Below are 18701 nucleotides of genomic sequence, written 5' to 3' on the forward strand. Positions count from 1 at the left end.
TATTTGGCCGGAACAGGGCCGTGTTTGCATTGTTGCATCGCTAACCAACTAGGTAACGCCAAGCTTTGTGATGAAAGATCCTAGTGGCAAATGCTTTCCTTGATAGCTAACTACTCCGTACAGTGCCCGTTGAGGCCATATATGGGCGACCCCCAGTACGTTTCTGCCACACCATGACTGTGGTCGGGGTTGCCAATATTTATGGTCTGGCACTGTACCTTAAACATAGCTTTTCTTATCCAGGCATGAGCAGAAAGAAATTTGATGAAAAAGGAAGATAAAACAAGTAGAACGAACTAGAAGCGGTGAAAATCGATATATAACCCATTGCTCCCCTATCCTCCATTGCCAACTTCCTAAATATCTGTACATGTATTTTTAACTCCGTGTGGGAGGTAAGAAGGTAAACCCTTGTTTAAATTAGGATGCTGGCAAAATGCAATCCAGCAGCTTCTCTGTTTTTGGTTTGAAAGAGAAAAGAGAAAAGGAAGAAAAAAGAAAAGTAACAAAAATTGGTAGTCCGTATCGCAACGAAGCAGAAAAGGAAAAACAATGTCGAGATATGGAAGGAAAGACAAGATAAAGAAGTATAGAGATAGGGATAAAGATAAAACTAAAAATAAAACGAGTACCATTGATGATCAAGTTAAACCGCCATAGACCGTAAGAAAGAGAAGGAAATGAAAGGAAATGAAAGAACATTAAAACGCCTGGCCTATTCAATTATGCATCTATCGAATAAAGAAACTTTCGCTTCTCCAGAAGCTTCTGTTCTTATTTACATGATCCAGTCCGAGCACATCTTGTGGCTCGGTCGCTAAATCGGCGAGAACGTCGTCTGGAAAATAACCGTGAAAACAAAGTCAGTGACCACAGAATGAGAACACCCTAGACCTGGGTAGTTCAAAACCTATTGGGGAAATATGAGGAAACGAATTTCCAAAGGAAAGTACGTACCATCTTCAATGTATCTTGGGGTACAGAACCCTTGACGTAAAGCCATGGCAAATTTGATTTTCTCAAACTGCTTGCCTCGAATTCCTGTCCGTTTCGAGAGCCGTTCCTTGGTCTCCTTGAAGATCTCGCCCTATAGTTTAGAATATGAATTAGCAATGCACATTCCCTCTGTGAGACAGGGGGTTAGGGGTTATGGAGTAGTAGTAGTGGTAGTTAGACATTGAAAAACAATATATATACGAACCGGTTTCACAACAAATCTAAAAGGGACTCCATGTGGCTTATTGGGCTCCTTATCAAAATTGAAGCAATCAATTTTGAATTCACCTTCTTGCATGTCAAGTTCCTCCTGTGGTATCCGCTCGATATAGAGAGTAACATAGTCCGAGAGGCTGAGAATGCTATAGTTTTCGGGGATCTCTTTGTAAACTTTTCCGCCATAGACCTCATAACAACGCAGATTTTTGGACGTCTCTTCATCGAGGTTAGCCCTCTTCCGGAAGCTTAATAGTAGATCACCAATATTGCCGCTCTTAGAGACAAGAACGTCAAATGGTTGCTGTAGCAGTAGATCCTGTTAGACGGCCAGAACATTATCAACTAGAGTGGGGTAAGCGAACCTCTTTGGAAATGCCATCCGGAAGCCAAATGACCTTTATTATCTTCTTCGTTTCATATTCGCTTAAACTGGTTTCCAAAATTTCGTAATAAAGGGCGTCTGGTCGATGCGCAGCATACCCGTAAGCGGAATACTGGCTGGTGAGAATCTGCTGGAGATTTTGGGTCGCATTCCGTTTGATGAACGGCTTAGGTTTTCCACTATTCTGGAGTACAGGTGCAAATCGTATATGAGTCGGATCGACATTCAAATGTTCCCCAACTTTCGTTGTCCATTGCTCGTATGTCATCTTGCGGCTGAGTGTCAGATCGAAAGTTTCGCTATCATTTGGCTTTAGGGGAGCAAATTTGACTGAGATACGGTTGAGGAGGTAATCGTAGTATTGCCTCGCATCTGTGTATAGGACAGTAGGAGGGAGTCTACAAGCAGGATTAGTTGTTAATACCGAGAAAAACAGGAGAAATGGACATTTAAGGTATTTTCATACTCAGAATCGTTGACTTGGCGTTGGAAGCAGATGATATCCCCATCTTGTATTTCCGACTGTTGGAACGTCTGTTTAGATTTCATTGGCTCAATCATGGAGTGTTTGATTTCCTAGTTGCTGTGGTAAGTGGTGAGCCGTAGAATGTGCTGGGGAAAATAAATACATACCTCATATAATATGAATGGGGTTCCTGCAGGCCAATTCATAATCTCCAGTATTGGCCCGGCCAGTTCTGATACTTTAGAGTGCTTTCGAACGAAAGCATGACCTACTCCAGTGAGCGTTTGCTGGAGAACATCAAAGTGTTTCAGGAAAACGAGGCTCGTCGCGTTATTGCCTGAGGTTTCTGGCCAGGTTACTTTCCCATCCGTACCTATTTCTCCTACCTCGACAAATAGCCGGAACTGATTTCCCTTGGTACCAAACCGAGTGAACGCCTCCTCAACAGACATTTCGAGATCTTTCAGGGGCTGATCAGGACGTGTTGTTTTATTTTGACGATTCACCATTACCCATAGCCTCACTTGATCTGGTGTCAATCCCTTTTCTTCCGCGATCTCGGCCGCAAACTCGCCAACTTTCTTAGCCCTAAGGACGCGGTGTATTTTCGCAGCTGCGGGATCGTCAGGTTCCAAATCTAAGCTGGTCAAATCAAATCCGTGATGAGACTTGAATGACTCATCGGTTAACAATCCAACGTTCATATAAAGATGTTGTTCCTCCCGCTCCTTTTTCTTCCGCGCTAACTCAGCACGTTCCTCATTGAGACGCTTTTCTATTATGATTCAGATGGGTTAGCAGTCAGCGCCTAGGTATTTATTAAACGCAATACACAATGGAATGACGTACCGAGATGTGCAGGAATGTCATCTTTCTTCAAACTAACAAGTACATCATCCACGCGAGATTTCCTGATATAAACCAGCATGTATGCGTTCATTGATCGTTTCGTGGAGAAGCCTCGCATGTATGGTTGTCTAACCCCAGCTGTTCCGTTTGCGAGGTTGGGATATTCCCCACCAAAATTTTCCTCGAGAGTTTCCTTCATGGTTGCGCGAATAACCTTGTCGTCGTCAAATCTATAAAATAAACTGTCCTTAGTTGGTCGCAGATATGCATAATAGTGCCCAGCATTGAAGTCACCGCTATGCACAAGAACGCCGTGTAATTGATAGATCCAAGGTTCTGATTTATCTGCATCCTCGGAAAGATACGGTGCCGCGTCAAACTCTTCTGGAAACTCGAGTCTGTCGTTGATTTTCATCATAGCATCTCGGTTGATGTCATATTCGAATCGTTTGAGATGAAGGTGAAGAACGGGAGGGAAACTCTCAAATATCACGCCCTTTTTCGCATCCTGTAGTTTGTATGGTTCCCCAGCATCATACTTGTTCTCTCCCTCTAAGGTTTCCACCTGGATGTAATCTTTGAAGCTGTCATCCAGCGTCCGATTCCCTCGAACGTTCAGTTGGATATCCCAAAAGTCTTCTATCCTGGACGACTCGTAGTCAACGTGAATGCAGGATATATATGTCTTTGTCTTTCCAACGAAAAGAGAGGGAAGCGCTTTTTCGGCAGGAGTGCCTTTCATCTGTCCTTCGAGTTTATCCATTAATAACCTAGAAAGTTCTTGGACATCCTGTTGTTCAAAAGTATGCCTCGATTCCCAGCCAAAGGAGGAGGTGAGTTCAGCTGTCGACACTGGAAGATCGCTAGTTTGCAGATGGTAAAATAGTCGCTGAAGGGTCCACGCGGAATTTGACCTATTGGCGTCGTGTTCTGTGGGTATTTGATATACGGCCTACCACTTCGTATTCAGCAGCTGCTGTGAGCACGGAAGGAGATGGAGCAGCCTCACCTTTCGGAACGAGTTTGTAAAAAATAGAGACTGTAGTAATGAATTTAGATAGCAGGTGGCACCCTGGTTTCTGAGCCCTACCATTCCAGTTTCTTTCTTCGAATCGTAACTACGGCGGTCTATTAGCTTAGTAAGATCGAAGTAGTATGACATGATATACAGACTTTTGGAAACTATGCCATAAAACTCCTGTTGGATCCTTCACAACGCGGACATATGCGGTAACGTTGGCGGCTTCATTCTCTACCAAAGGAGTACCTTTATCATTGATGGATTGCTGGAATAATTTCCGCAGTTCGCAAAACCGTGTAAAACCCCAGTCGGCCTCATCCGCATTAAAGCGGTGGTGTGCGACTATAGAGCCGGGAAGTCAGCCAGGATCCAGTAAGTACTATATATCCTATTTCGGTGATAGAAAAAGGGCTGCATACCATGGGTGATATATAGCGAAGGGTCATTTTTATTCCAGAGAACCAAAGCAAATTGTACACAAGCATACCAACCATCCGGGGGTGACTTCTCGAAGCCGTGTTCGAGGTAGAAAGACGCATGTTCGACACCGTTCCCGAATGGGAAAAACAGGACGCGCCTATAAATTTTCGGGATTAGAAGGCAAGCTTTCACTTTGCGAACGATCGCATAACGGGCTGGGACCTGGAAGTATCAGGAAAACCCACCATGGAGCTCCTCCACATTCAAAAACCGGACCGTGCTCCTTCCGCCGCAATTTTGTCCAGTTCTCGATGTTCCATGTATGATACGTCTGCGCTTCTGTTTCCAAATCCGGATTCTCGGGAAGCACTTTTGCCATCATCGCCTCAACTGCAAACAGAATGAATTGTTAGAACGTAGACCAACCCAAAGAACACCACACCACATCATATATTCTATTATGGTGGATAGGGCGTAGCCGGCGGCCGGCGGGGGACGGTGGATAATGGGCGGCGGTGGACCAGAGGTGAGAGCAATGTCAGGCGGGGCATCGCAATCGATAAGGAACCATAATACAGAAACGGGGATACCGATAACTCGTATTGCCAGGGCAGAAACAGACAAGTAAAGAAAGAGGCGGTGGAATGGGGTCAAGGACATACAGTCGGTAGCCAGAGGCTCCGGTTCGGGCTCACTGGAGGAGCCAGGTGGAGAGACGACGACGACATCAGAACGGTCATTGCCGTACTGGTCGTAGTCATCGACAACCATATCATTATCCGTAAGCTGCAGATTACCCATTAAAGAGGGCATGTCAGCTGCATTCCCATCGCGGTCAGCCATAGTGGCTACGGTTGGCCGGTGAAGGGGAAAGTTGGGGCACCACATGTGTGTAGTTTTCAGCGAAGGATTCGTTTGACTACACTCACATTGTCCATTTGCTAGCAGTATATGGCTGGGGCAATGGCGGGAAGCAGCTCTCTTCCTCGTAGTCCCCAAAATTCAAGACACAGAATCAAAGAAACAGACGGGTAGGCACTTGTGTTGTCAGCAAATATCGATGGTGCAACGAGTTCGAGTATGGAGAGTTAGTTTGGTGTAGTTGGCGTAATGACTTTTTTTGTTCTCTAGCTCACTCTTTTATTTAACTCATCGTTTGAGCGCGTCACAGGGCTGAGTGGCGGGACTTTCGGTCCTGAGAAGTCTATTGTGATCTAGTTATCCTCTTCATACCTGTGAACGGTAACTACCAGTATTTCTCTGCATAGCTTATTTATTCGACTTCATCAGCTTTGTGCTATTTTTCTACCTGGAAACAAGGTCGTTGCGGGTGGACCCACTACGGTTCTGCCAAAAACATTCAATCACTGATATCCAGGGGCATGATAAGATATATTCTCGATGTTCTCGATATTTTTCAAGATATACATACCAGCGAAGCGGCTCTACCGCCAATATTAACTGTGTATGTGCTGGTTAATTGAGTGCTACAACGGTGGACCGGTGAGCATCCGCGAAGGATATTTGTCCTCTAAATAGTTACTGTCCATTAACCGTCGCCTTGTTTAGCTCAAGTGTCAAGCGTCAAGCTTCTATTTAACTTAGCACATAGTTATCTCTTATTCGAAAACAGAATATATCTTGGTTCGGTCAGTTTTTCACCACATACTTTGTCTGGGTGTATCCAACTTCGGTGCAACATTTACCATAACTATGTCAAAGCCAACTGAGATTAGTTACAGCCACGATGAGGTCTAATTCATTTAAGTTGCTTTGATTCAACGCTTGCAACACACATATCACCAATAGAAACCTTGATGGAGGAGTTAGAGTGACTGCTTTGCACTGAAAACCAAATGATCGGGCCATGGCATCCATTTAGCAAAGCATGGATTTAACCTGCGTCATCTATCCTCATCCATCGTAGCGAGGTTTCCCAGATCTGACAAAGACGTGAAACAGCATGATATCCTGCAAGTCTTCACAGCATTTACCTGAATTTGCACATATAACGACATCCGCCTGGCAGAAGAAGCCTCAGACCTTCTGTCATTCCACAATTGGTAGGCCGTCTTGGAGATTGATGAAGAGGGCCAAAATCAGTATTGAAAAGAGAGTAAAATCCAGAACAAAAGAATAGTGAAAAGGAAGAGGGTTCAGGATCGAAGATTGCAAGCAAGATAAACATGCTACATAAATATTGCAAAGATGGATCTCACCACCTTGAGACGAGATCCGTTTGAGGCCTTACTCCCCATTTATTTTCAAGAATTCCCAGTCAGAATCCATCAATATTTAGGGCCGAGATGACGAAAGTTTGCTTTCACATATGACCACCAGAGCCATTCTCGAGGTTTTCCTTTGTGTAGATGATTCACGGAGGAACTTTGTAAGGGGTATTTTGTGCTTTGTCTACATAAGGAGATTTCCCGCATATCCCAATTGATACCAGGAGAAAAGCAGCTGAATCGGAACTACTATGTAGTTAGCAACGAAGAATCAAACTTGGCTGACCATAACCTTCCTTGCCCATCAATCCTCTTGGGCTCCGGCGTTTGCAAAATCCGTCCCCCAAGTATTGATAGTGGCACATCTTCTGCAACAAGAGACACGGGATATCTTAACCTGATTCTTTACACTATCTCCTTCTGAGTCACGCTGAAACTCGTGATGGGAGCTGCAGAAGTCCGCCGGAACTCCATGTTGTGTCGTCCTTTCCCATGTCAAGCTGGAATCAATATGCGTTGTGGATGTTTCCGTCAATACATCGACTTTATAACCATACTACATTGTTGCTGAGCGACTAGATAAGACTGGTATGCAACGACAACCTACAGCTACAGCTACATCATATTTGCAAAACGCCCTTGCTTCCGAAAGTTCCATGCTAAGACTGGACCAGGAATTCCGGCTTAATGCCGGTAAAATGGGCCCCAGGTATTTCATTTCTCTGCCAATTTGAGAGCGGACTTGAAATTTCAGCGATATACAAACCTCAGAGATTAATATGGGTACATGCTCTATGCATTGATCAGGACAGTCGCCAAGTGCGCTCACATCAGGTATGTGATGTGGGACATCTATCGAAATGCCAACAGGTGCTAATTTTAATCCGAGAAGAGAAGAAATATACAGCTACATCATTTGAGACCATGCCTGGATTGACAGAGTGTCGGGAACCAGCTATCAAATTCGTCTAAAGCGCTTGTGGAACTCCATTATTCGATGTATTCACTCGGCCGTACTTCAGACAGACGTGGATCATACGAGAGTTTATGTGGAGGCAGGAAGGCCGACTGGACTGCTTCCGCGGGGCTGCAAACCACATTATTCAAGTTGAGCTACACCAAGACCATCTATCCTACCATGCACAATATTCTGTTCACCCAACATGCAAACTAGGTAGAGTTTTGGACATTGACATTCTTATATTCGATTGAAACAAATGAAGCGTAGTCTAACGGCTTCGTAAAGGATGTATGGTTAGAAATTAACAATGACAAATAATAAATAATAAGTAATAAGTAATAAAAACAAAAACACAACACAGCAAACCAAAACGAAGAGAGGGTCAAACTCCTAAGCTCAAACTCCAAGTCCGCTAGTATGCAAACCATGGTATGTGTATCGAGAATAATCAATCCCTTTCATATTTCCAGTTGCCCAACCAACTACTGGGCCCAACATATCACCTGGAAAAAAGTCGTTAATTTCGGTTATTTGCTTTCTCCGCAATCGGAGACTTCAAATACTTGGGCCCAAATTCCAGGACAATCCACTGGCAGAACGCTGTCCAATCGGCTTCCCAAGTATTAAACGCATCAGCCTGCTGCTTTGGATCCATGCACGAATGTTCAATGCTCCATTCGGCCAGAATGCGACAACCATGGAGCGTGATGGAGTCGATGTGGAGGATGGTTTGATAAAAATCGTGAGAAAGTGAAGAGCTTATCAATTACGAAGGGAATATTTGTGTTAGCCACCACGCCATCCACACGCACAACCATTGGAGGTGAAACTACCAGGGAAAAATAGATGAACAAATGGAATATAAACATCTCAAGAACTTACCTGAAATACGCTGGATTATCACTATTAATCGTGCAGGGTACCGCATTTGCTAGAAGGATTGGTAACACATGATTCTTCATGGATGGGCACAGATGCAGGATCTCATTGGAGATAGGGCAGATCTCCAGCGCAATTCCGCGCTCTCGGCACATTTGCATCAGTAGTGGGTGCTGGGGGATCGCGAAACCGTGGCCGATGCGCTTGGAGTCAAGAAGAATGGCATCATAAAGGTTGTTGTCTGTTGGACCCTGACTCTCTAGGGTTTCTCCTGCGTGGAAGATAAACGGGATATCCAAACCGAGGTTGGTGCAGGTGGCTCTAAATTGCAGGAGTAAGGGGAGGTAGTCGCGGATTTGGTTGCCGCGGCCTTCGCAGCCGACCATATCGAATCCTGCAAAAGTGATGATGATGTTTTAGTTAGGTTCACTGCAAAATGAATAACGAGAGGCCCTTTATTTATTAGGGTTAGACGGGTGGATATCACGAACCGCAGATCAATTCTGGAAATTCTTGTTTTAAGGAGATGCAATCGTCGAGACACCAGGTCATTTCTTCGCTTTGGATAGAGCGGGGAGCACAGTAGATTATTTTTAGTCCTTTGAAGCGGCTAGCACCGTTTCCATCGGCATCGAGTTGCTTGATTGTGGCATTGACTTCGTCCCGGATGATCTGCATCCAGGAGCGGTGATCTAATTGCCTCTCACCGTCATCGCTGACGATATATTTGTCGAAGAAGTTTGGTCGGACTTCGGCGTACATAATGTTGTCTTCGACGAAGCTGTGAATAGCTTTGCCGATGTAGTTTCGGAAAGCAGATTCATAATTAAACAATCCCTTCATCATCTGTGTGCGGCGGTTAAATAGATCCCAAACCCTAGGTATTTATTAGTAAGACGATATTAACTGATCGAATAAAGGGGTAAAATAAAGTTGTTATCATACCCCTCTAAGTTTTGGTCAATCGCGTGCGCATCCTCCAGCGAAATAAGCAGTTTCTTCACCAACCATTCCTCCGCCTGTTCCTTGCCGCCAGGAAAATCCTCGAGAAACTTGGAATATCTCATCCAAGCTAGAGGTTCGTAATTTGGGTCGAAAATGTCTGCTCCCTCGGTCGAATCTTGCAGCACAGAAAATGTTATTGCAGCATCATTCAAATTGTCATTCACATTCAGAGACCGAGTGCTCCGAATGAACATGCATTTGACATGGCGCGCCTGAGCGACAAGGAACGAAGGGTGGAGAACGGTGTTGAAATGGCAGTGCAGATGCGCTCCCTTGGGCAACTTTCTGGCCACTCGCATCAAGTCACTACCGCGGTTGATCAGGTCCACATTTGCGAGGAAATGGTCTGAGGCGCCGGCTTTGAGGTATCTACTCCGTTCCTCGTCGCGGATAGCCTGCACAACTGAGGCAGCATCATTTTCGATCTTCGGTGCTTTGTCAACTGCGCCGGCATCGAAGGCCAGTTCGAGCTCTTGCTTCCACAGCTTGTTGCGGGCCTCGTTATACCGGGCTATTAGTGACTGGGCGATGGATGTTGAACTTCCCGTAGCGGATTGTTTGTCGCTCTGGGATTTCTTCCGATTGGGGAATGATGCCTGTGCCCATCGGAACTTGACCATTTTTTTTATTTATTTCCCTGGGGGTGAGATCTTCGATGTGTTGTAGATTTCCAATCCTACGCCGTCGCTTTTCCCTTCGATGTTCGTTGTCCATCCAACACAACTTTGCGAGCTGTGCGCATCAGGGAAATATATAGAAAACAAAGGTGAGCATCGAATGCCCAGTGAGGCGGTGCTTTTCTATCCATTTACCGACAATAATTTTTATTCGGTTTGGTCCAACTCCCGGCTGGCGTTTTTTGGGGATTCTTCCTTTGTCTTGCGTGATGGCAGATTCCCGTCACCAGCGGCCGACTTGTCAACAATCCACGGCGGATTTCAAGAAGTGGCTGATTCCAGTCGAGATCCGAAGATTCTTCTCCATTTCGAGAACGGGCTGACCCGCATCATATAAAAACCAGAACTTGAGTCAAATCCAAAACTGGGGCTCCATAAACGTGTGGCTGTGAAGATTTCTAGCGTACCCTGGCATCCCTTTATTTTCAACGATTGGCCTTTGTTCACAACCCGTTGGAGCACTAAACCAGCCACCGCCAGGGGTTACACATGGGTTACGAGGGCTACAACCCAGCCAGGCCGTCTGAGGACAATATGACGGGTGAGATCAATCTAAGTCCAAGACGTGCTAGAGGCTCCGAAAAGTAGCTACTCTCTGCCCAAACTCTCCTCAAAGTACAGAGTTGGCCGAATGAATTCAGCAAATGCAAGATGCTCAAATTCCCCGGGAAACGCAATGACTGGAGTCTGGATATTGTTAGCTTGCTCGCCGTCATTGGCGAAAGCGCCATGTCGGCACATTCCCAACCGCTAACGGCTTCAATTCTTTGTCTGTTACCTCGTATCCTGCCTGCTCCCCAGGCACTTTTAAGACACGAAAGGCCAACCCGCCTCCCCTCCATTCCTGCACATATTGTGAGCATCCACTCCGGCACTCTCCTCGTGGAGCTTAACCATTTTGCAAATCTCCTCTACAGCATCGATCTTCCTAGCTTCAACATTAGAGAGATCCGGATCAAACATCGAGAAGGCTACGAGGAAACTCTCCGCGACGAGAAAAATCTTAGAAATCGTGTTCTTAGAACGCCCAAGGGTGTGATTCATGCCAGGCGTTTTTCGCCCCTATCCATCCTATCAGTTGCATCATTCTTGCTATCTATTGGCCTGTGTGTATGGGCTGTTATCCTCGAGGATGGCGTCGCAGTTGTTGCGATCGTGGTGGTGTCGTTAACATCTAGTATCATTGGATTATCCTCCATGTGGCACGCAAATTTGACGGTGCGGAAACGCAAAACGGTTGTGCCGGACGGTGACCTGGTTGTCCGGACGAGACAGGGAGCATTCATCATCATACGGTGTACGGAAGAGGTCGCTCGCGAGCTCTACACAGGTACAGAAGAATGTAGCTACGTCGTCGGCGACCAGATATTCCGCGCCCTAGTTGGGGTAGGCACATTCCTGCTTATGAGCGCTGTCATCCTGATGGGAAACTCTACTTGGACTATGCAAGCGGTACTCGGCGGTTCATACGTTTTCCTGAACGGTTGCTATCAGATCGCCGCACTGTTCCCCAAAGGCTGGCATTGGAATCTTATACGTTATGATTTGGAAGAGATCAGAAGCATGGAAGGTAATACATACACGCAAGCACTATGGAAGGCCATTCATGTTTCACAGTCCACCGACTGGGTGCGGGTGAGCCATGCAGCTCCCAACTCCGAGGCATGGAGGGCGTGGATCGATCTAGCCGCGGAAAATATACATGACCCAAACTGGGATGCGCAGAAGGTGTTGGACGACCTGCTAAATGCAGAGATGAACGAGGCTGGATTTCAACCTGTAAAAATGGGTGTTGTGAGGGAGGAATCACTCTCACCCAAAAGTGACGAGAAATGATGATTATCTTTGCGTTTTTGCTTGATGACATTGGTTTAGCATTTCCTTTTTTACGTACCTACTGTTTGATAGAGTTTATGGTTTATAAACAATTGTCGGGTGCTTCGCACGTCCTTGCGCTAATTTGAATTATTAGCTCATGAACAAAGATACCGAATTGAAGTTATCGGAATAAGCTTGGTACTCCTATTTATCATCTGGTCTACCATCTGGTCCAGATTTCCCGGGTTACTGAGGCTGCTGGGTCATTATTGGTACCATCAAAACCCCGGGAGTTGTCCCCAGCCATGGCCAGGCATACTTGAGGCATTCTTGCAGACGAGCGCGGATTTTACTGGGCAACGGAGATAAATGCCTTTTGATAAACGTCGGGGAGGGTCTGGTAGTATCAGTTAAGGAGTCCCAATGTTCAGAACCCAAATCTAGGCTCCCTCAGGTGAAGTCTTGCGGTCGGAAGTAAAAGTAACCAACCACCATGCAATATATTCGCGGATCATAACAGATCAAGTTGCTTGCTTGTTCAAGGAGAGGGAAAGCCTTTGCAATCCAGCCACTGCTCATGATGTTTGGTGCCCACATTCTTGCTGCGCCCAACCACCCAAAATCCAAGAGGCTAGGACACTGTAAATCGGAACCCACAGTATCAGTTGCTGTTCCACTCATGGAAAATGGCATCCTGTTTGGAGACATGAATTCCAGACCGTGGTGGTTGCTTTTCTTCACGTCCCTTGCAGGATACACAAAGGCCATCTGTTCAAAGTTGCAATAGCAAACACAGTATTTCCAATCTCAGTTGGCTCTCGGGTGGTGCAGTCACCAGGTAGGTTGTTTAAAAATCCGCTTGATTTGTTGTTGTCCGGAGTACTCTGCCGTAAAACCCAAGAAGCCCATTGGGCAAAGGATCGCAAGGCGTACAAAAGAAGTTCCCCAGGATCCGGCATCCCTTGTTCAAATAGCGCCTTGTAACTATCGCTCACGGTGATAAGTAACTTGTCTGGCCAATGATGAAGCTGCTGGCACCAGAAACCTGTGCCAATCGTGTTGGCCTTGGGGCCTCTTGAGGTTCTCGAATCTCAGCGGGAGCTTGACAGGGAGAGAGCTGTTTAAAGTTTCGACACCGTTCTCACCGCCCAACGAATGACACATGCAACTCTCGGGTTATTAAACCGCCCGCATCCGCGCCCGCACCCCACAACCTTTTCATCTACTCAATATCTCTCGCATCGTTTTTGGCCAGCATTACAGCAACAGTTTAGGATGTTCTAATCACTGCGGACAATGAGTTACGGTGGTATACACCTCCTTGAGCAGGCCCATGTCGAGCGTCTCTTGGAAACCATTCCCTGTGCGAGAGACGTGAATGGCATTCCAGGATGCTTCAACGGCAATCAGTTCAATGGCGGAAAGCCATCCGGCTGAAAACCTTTTTTGTGCAGACGAGGTTTATCTCATTTGACAAGCAAAGGCCTCCTCCATGGCGACCAGGCTCTGTCCTGGATGAGTGAGTAAATTCCTTGTTCTTCTGGTCCGCATCCGCTTTTGCCCAGTATTTATACATGATTGGAGAGGATTTATTGTTAGCAAACTAACTAAATGCCCTCTAGATGGGTTGAACGTGAAGTGAGACCGATCAGTTTACGCCAGTTGACTTTTTTTGGTCGCACAATAACCGAGTCTCGATTGATTAGCTCTGCAAACTATGTGCGAACAGAGCTTCCCACCAGGTCAGTGCCCATTCGGTCATATATCCGCTCGAAAGCAGGTTGAGGCCACCAATACCGAAAAGGATCTAACTCAGTTCTGACCTGGTCATTTTGCTAGAATCGCTCACCGTCTTCGAGACATGCAGAAGCTTCCTTACGTTGTTGTCACCAATCCGCACCTATCCCTCGTTTATGAACTTTACTACAAGGCCTTCGAGAAGTTCCGCGGTGTTCCTGAAATCAGAACCTTGGAAGACAATGACAAATACTGCGATATTCTACGATCCACACTTAGGGAACATTTAACGGTAATACCAAATCTTGCAATGGGTGTATTGGAGTGCCAGAACCTGTTGAACCCGGAAGAAATGGACCGATTCATGAATACTTTGTTGCGTGCGGTACGTTAGGGAGGGAAATCATCTCGGTTGTGCCTTTCTTTTTGTGATGATGAGAAAATCGGCAGGCTGATAATATTTCTCTATAGCGGATTTCTCGTCGAGTTATCGCAGAACAACATCTAGCACTCACAGATACATTCAATTCCCCTTGGCATTTTCCGGATTCAAAGGATCGGACAGACCTGAACTCGGATTTCGTGGGAGAGGTATTCCTGAGATGCAATGCGAAGGAGGTCGTTGAAAATTGCGGCAAACGCGCGACAACGCTATTGAAGCAGGCACTTGGACCTGACTGTCGGGTTCCTGATGTGGTTGTTCAGGGTCACATGGGAGCAACATTTCCTTATATCCTAAGTCACTTGGAGTATATTATCGGGGAATTACTACGGAATTGCTTCCAAGCAGTTATCGAGAGATTCGGCGGCAAGTCCGAAATGCCTCCTCCAATTGAGGTTTTGATCTGTGAGGCTCCACAACATGTCATCATTCGGGTTTCTGATCAAGGGGGAGGCATATCTAGAGAAGCTTTCCCGTACCTATGGTCATTCTGCAAGGGACCCCATACTCAAGCCCGCCTTCACAACCTGCAGCAAGTACCTACCATGGCGGCGACAATGCAAGAAGTGAAAGTTTCTGGCACGAAATCGGATGAGCAGGGCGAATCCCATACCTGCTACTACACTGCAAATGGACATCCGCACAGAGACAGTTCACTGGCATCTCTTAGTTCGCGCCCTCCAAATTTGCGGCTTGGGATGGGTCTGCCTATGAGTAGGGTTTATGCAGAATATTGGGCTGGCAGTTTGGAGCTGCATAGCCTGGAAGGGTATGGCGTCGATGCGTTCCTACAGATATCAAAACTTGGGAATAAAAATGAGCAGGTGACCACAAGAGCTTCGATAGATGCAGTGTGAAATGCAAGCCAATTCTCTTGATCTAACTTCTCTGTTTTCACCTTTCTGCCTTGGGCTCTCCTTTTTTTTGCGCATTGAATACTTTGCAATACATTTTTAATTTAGCATTGCATTGCACAATTGAGAGCTAGGAGCTATTTTATTGCCAGAATTAGCCCTCACAATAATGCTTTTCCTTTCATGCGGATGCGTCTTTCCTACTGCTAATCTTTACTCAACAACCTGGTTGTTTTTGGGGAAGTCTCGATCACACAACAAACCAGTTCGAGCCATCCCAATATGACAATAGCAGGCTTCAATAGTCAATATATGAGTTGGGGTGGAAGTTTACACATTCAACAAATGAACGGTCTGAGAACATGAGTTCTTTACTCAGGAGTTCATCAGGTATGCTGCAATAGTACTGAACCACTCTAGTTCGTGTGGTTCAATACCTCCATATTTGTCTGCATTTTATTTATTCTGATGAGGTAGGAGTTTCCCCGAATGATTTCTTCAAGTGCTAGCTGATAAGCGGATTGTCCAATCTCTCAACTGACCGAAGTAAGCAATAGCGTGGAAGAAAAAAATCAGTCGCAGATGAAGAGCAGAAGGTCTAATTAAACAATTAATATCATAGTGTAGCTATAACTGAACTCATATAAATAGACTAATAATTTTTAATTCTCTAGCTAATGTAATTTATCAATGAGTTGGCCATAAAATTTCTAACAGCTCAACCAACTGGATTTTAATCTGAAATATCTACATTCATCAACTACTCATGAATGTAGAGGTATCTTTGGATTTCTCACCTTTTCAACTATTTTTTATATATTTTTAACTCTGTAACTCAAAATCATCATATACTCTGTATAGTCTCTCTCTATATATACAACTGTAAGTAAATTATTATCTGGCAAGTTGCTGGCCTGTTCTCAATAGTATGTGCTGTCTAGTATCTACTTCAGCTTTTTTCTCTGGATCTATGACGCCACACGAGAAATGTCTAACCCGCATAGAAGGACCCATTTTACGTACTGCCCCATGGAAATAAAAGATAACTATCAAGACAGCATCCATGGCAGATCAGCGACAAGATAGCCAGTTACTACTACAACCGCCCGAACCACTTAGCCACGAGAAATCTAGGCCACCAGGTGTGGGTATCTCAGACTATACCTCTCTGAACTCCTTAGAGAGCGTCGAGTCGTCTCTCGTGCAGCCGTCAAGCATCACCAAAGCTCCGAGTATGCAATCTTTCATGAGTAGTGACACGTCTTCACCTCGACGATCCGAATATTTCCTCAAATCCGATGCATTTTCTGCCGCCACCAAGTTAGAAGTCAAACGACTAGCTGGAGAAAATTGCTGGGCGTGTGGGAGAGGACTCGCAGGTGGGAAATGCTACTTCTGCTCTTTAAGTTATCGGAATGAGGCTAACATTCTCCTATGCGCAAGGCACAATTATGGAATGAATTCGGTCTAATAACATTCCCCTTAACCTCAGCTGGAAATGCGGTCCCTCTATGCCCTCTATGCCATGATCAGTTTGACTTGGCTACCGACCCAGGCTTCCTCTTTATACCTACAGATCTTCAATACTTCATCCAATTCGAGCTCAAGGACAGGGAGCGCAGAAGAGCAGATATGGAGCAAGGGGTCATCTCGAAACGAGAAATTCCAACTAGGGACATGTACAGGGCTCATCAAGTGAAACAAGGAATAATTTCGGCTGACTCTGTAGGAGGGCTGTACCTCCCAATTTTTCTGAAGCATTATTTCCATTGTAATCGACTCCCATTTGATGTTTTGCCGTATTTCTCCCGACCGAGACAGTGGCATGGAGCTCCCTTGGCCACTTTCCGTACGGCTTTTCTGGTCCTTGGAAGTGCACGTCTAAACGTTCTAAGCCGTCAAACGCGCCTGGAATTACAGCAGCTGCGCGACTTGTACTTCCTCACCGAGGAGGAAGGTTCGCCAAGCATGGTTCCTGGTTCTATACCGACACCAAGACCTCAAGCTGACGACCAAGAAAGGAAGCGATCACCCGATGACGATACGCGAGATGACACAGGCTCAATAAAACCAAAGCCTACAGCAAGAGGAGATGCAGCACCTGAAAAGGGCGACAGGAGTGGGGAGGCAGGCACACATCGACAATGTCCTGCCACAATCAGAGATTCTTCCCTCGACTGGGCCTTGGGGCCAGACATTCCTACAGAAGAAGCTGTACGCCGATACGCACCAGTGTTAGCTCGCTCAAGTCTATCATCTACCTTGGAGGGTGCTAATATTACCTAATGGGAGTCAAGTCTAAGCCTGCAACTGCATACACTGTGATTCTTTGGTGCCATTTGAGGGCGTGTCTTTGATGTTGCACAGCACTATTCTCCAATCTGCTATTCTTACCTTAACACGCCATGGTATATGATATGGATTTTAAGGGAGCATTGTCATTTAGTTCTCCCAACATTACTTCGCGATACGAGGTTGTTTTCCGGGCACAAATAAGTGTGTTTTGGGCTTTGAGCGTTACTTTCATACCACATATATTCATACTGGATAGATAGGGATCCTATCTTCCTTCCGCCATAAACATACTCTCTATGTTGAGTGGTGGGCTCGCCTACGACTGACTCCTTTTCCGGTTCTAGAAATCCCACAACCAGCATAACTATATTCATATTTCTAGACTGCGCTTGGTGGCTTGTATCCATTGTGCTGTATATATTTCACGTGGCGGTAAGGTTCCTGCCAACTATCTACGGTGACGTCATGGGATACTTTATTTCAACTCTGGGGATCAATTGCCCTTTTAGGAAACACCCTTTGCTCCTCCTCCATGTTTTGTATCGCATTCTTTCTCCCCGCGATTGACGTCTGCTCCTCTTTGTTTCGATATACAGGACATCTGGATACGTTCTGCAGCAACCCCCCCCCCCCTTCAGGACATTCTTATATTCATCAAGGTTTCGCTCCTTTTCAATTGAATTCCTGGTGTGGTATATATGTACTGGTAGTGTAATCCGGGCCCTCACATATTCATCTCTCCACCTCCCTCCCTGTGCCCGCATCCATCGAAAACTATATGACGCCCCTGAATTGGATGCCAATCTCTATATACTCCGGTATTCTTCTTAACTATTTCCTCGACCATTACCCGCCATTGAACTCGCCAGAATACATCGCACCGATTTTCATTCGGGGGGATTGAGGACATTGCCTTTTCATATTTACCCTTCACTCAACTCCCCTCAATGCACAGTGGTGTTCTGAAAAATCGCCCAACTAATACAACAAGAAATCCCAAGCTCAAGGTGGAAAGAGAAAGCACCCATGGCAGCAGATGCACTCTCTGCTCTTTTTCTGATCATTGTTACGATATTCAGTAAGTGAACTGTTAGGTGTTGTATTTCCCCCACAATGATAGCCATTTGAACTGGGAATCAACTACTCCAGAGATGACAATTGGAGAAAGGTGGAAAGAGGGCAGGGCCCCTGCAGGACCAATGTTTTTTTCCGCCCCTATACTCATTTATTCCTTGTTACTTGACGTCCAGTGATAGGATAAAACTAACTCAAAAAATCATTCCTGTAGTTCCCCCTCTGGGAGTCTTCTTTATTAGCGGTTGCTCTCCAGACCTTCTCATCAACATCTGTCTCACACTTCTTGGGTGTGTTTAAATCATCTTCTACCTTAACAATGCTCTCCGTTTTCTTTACAATTGCCGGAAAATCGTCTGCTTAGAGACTAATGCTTTC

At 45.6% G+C, this 18701-nt stretch overlaps 6 protein-coding genes across 6 annotated transcripts in view; 3 read left to right on the plus strand and 3 right to left on the minus strand.

Annotated features, from left to right (window-relative positions):
• The window catches only part of HCAG_00515 (conserved hypothetical protein), a gene marked incomplete at both ends in the record, with an annotated part of 3269 nt that extends 3094 nt beyond the window's left edge, over positions 1–175 (minus strand). Inside the window, one exon of the mRNA XM_001543419.1 lies at positions 122–175. Within this exon, the coding sequence (XP_001543469.1) occupies positions 122–175 (54 nt within the window). The remainder of the gene's footprint in view (positions 1–121) is intronic.
• Positions 176–731: 556 nt separating this feature from the next.
• HCAG_00516 (conserved hypothetical protein) lies at positions 732–6231 on the minus strand (the record flags this gene model as incomplete). The annotated part of the gene is made up of 17 exons (XM_001543420.1): positions 732–838; positions 958–1087; positions 1202–1516; positions 1578–1995; positions 2064–2119; positions 2231–2838; positions 2913–3842; positions 3922–3951; positions 4003–4030; positions 4082–4275; positions 4425–4510; positions 4599–4743; positions 5016–5139; positions 5587–5613; positions 5786–5814; positions 6023–6064; positions 6150–6231. 17 exons carry the CDS (start codon positions 6229–6231, stop codon positions 732–734), a joined length of 3351 nt encoding a protein of 1116 aa, XP_001543470.1.
• A 1828-nt stretch (positions 6232–8059) lies between these two features.
• On the minus strand, positions 8060–10046 carry HCAG_00517 (predicted protein; the record flags this gene model as incomplete). Its single annotated transcript, XM_001543421.1, has 4 exons — positions 8060–8300; positions 8425–8815; positions 8913–9298; positions 9367–10046. The coding sequence occupies 4 exons, from the start codon at positions 10044–10046 to the stop codon at positions 8060–8062; spliced, it is 1698 nt and encodes a 565-aa protein (XP_001543471.1).
• A 708-nt stretch (positions 10047–10754) lies between these two features.
• On the plus strand, positions 10755–11939 carry HCAG_00518 (predicted protein; the record flags this gene model as incomplete). The annotated part of the gene is made up of 1 exon (XM_001543422.1): positions 10755–11939. The coding sequence occupies one exon, from the start codon at positions 10755–10757 to the stop codon at positions 11937–11939; it is 1185 nt and encodes a 394-aa protein (XP_001543472.1).
• A 1373-nt stretch (positions 11940–13312) lies between these two features.
• HCAG_00519 (conserved hypothetical protein) lies at positions 13313–14957 on the plus strand (the record flags this gene model as incomplete). The annotated part of the gene is made up of 4 exons (XM_001543423.1): positions 13313–13440; positions 13544–13663; positions 13761–14043; positions 14130–14957. 4 exons carry the CDS (start codon positions 13313–13315, stop codon positions 14955–14957), a joined length of 1359 nt encoding a protein of 452 aa, XP_001543473.1.
• A 1060-nt stretch (positions 14958–16017) lies between these two features.
• On the plus strand, positions 16018–17240 carry HCAG_00520 (predicted protein; the record flags this gene model as incomplete). The annotated part of the gene is made up of 2 exons (XM_001543424.1): positions 16018–16333; positions 16447–17240. The coding sequence occupies 2 exons, from the start codon at positions 16018–16020 to the stop codon at positions 17238–17240; spliced, it is 1110 nt and encodes a 369-aa protein (XP_001543474.1).
• Between the last annotated feature and the right edge of the window lie 1461 nt (positions 17241–18701).

Source organism: Histoplasma capsulatum, genomic scaffold (assembly GCF_000149585.1).
Source record: "Histoplasma capsulatum NAm1 scaffold_1 genomic scaffold, whole genome shotgun sequence".
Classification (NCBI taxonomy): Eukaryota; Fungi; Ascomycota; class Eurotiomycetes; order Onygenales; family Ajellomycetaceae; genus Histoplasma; species Histoplasma mississippiense.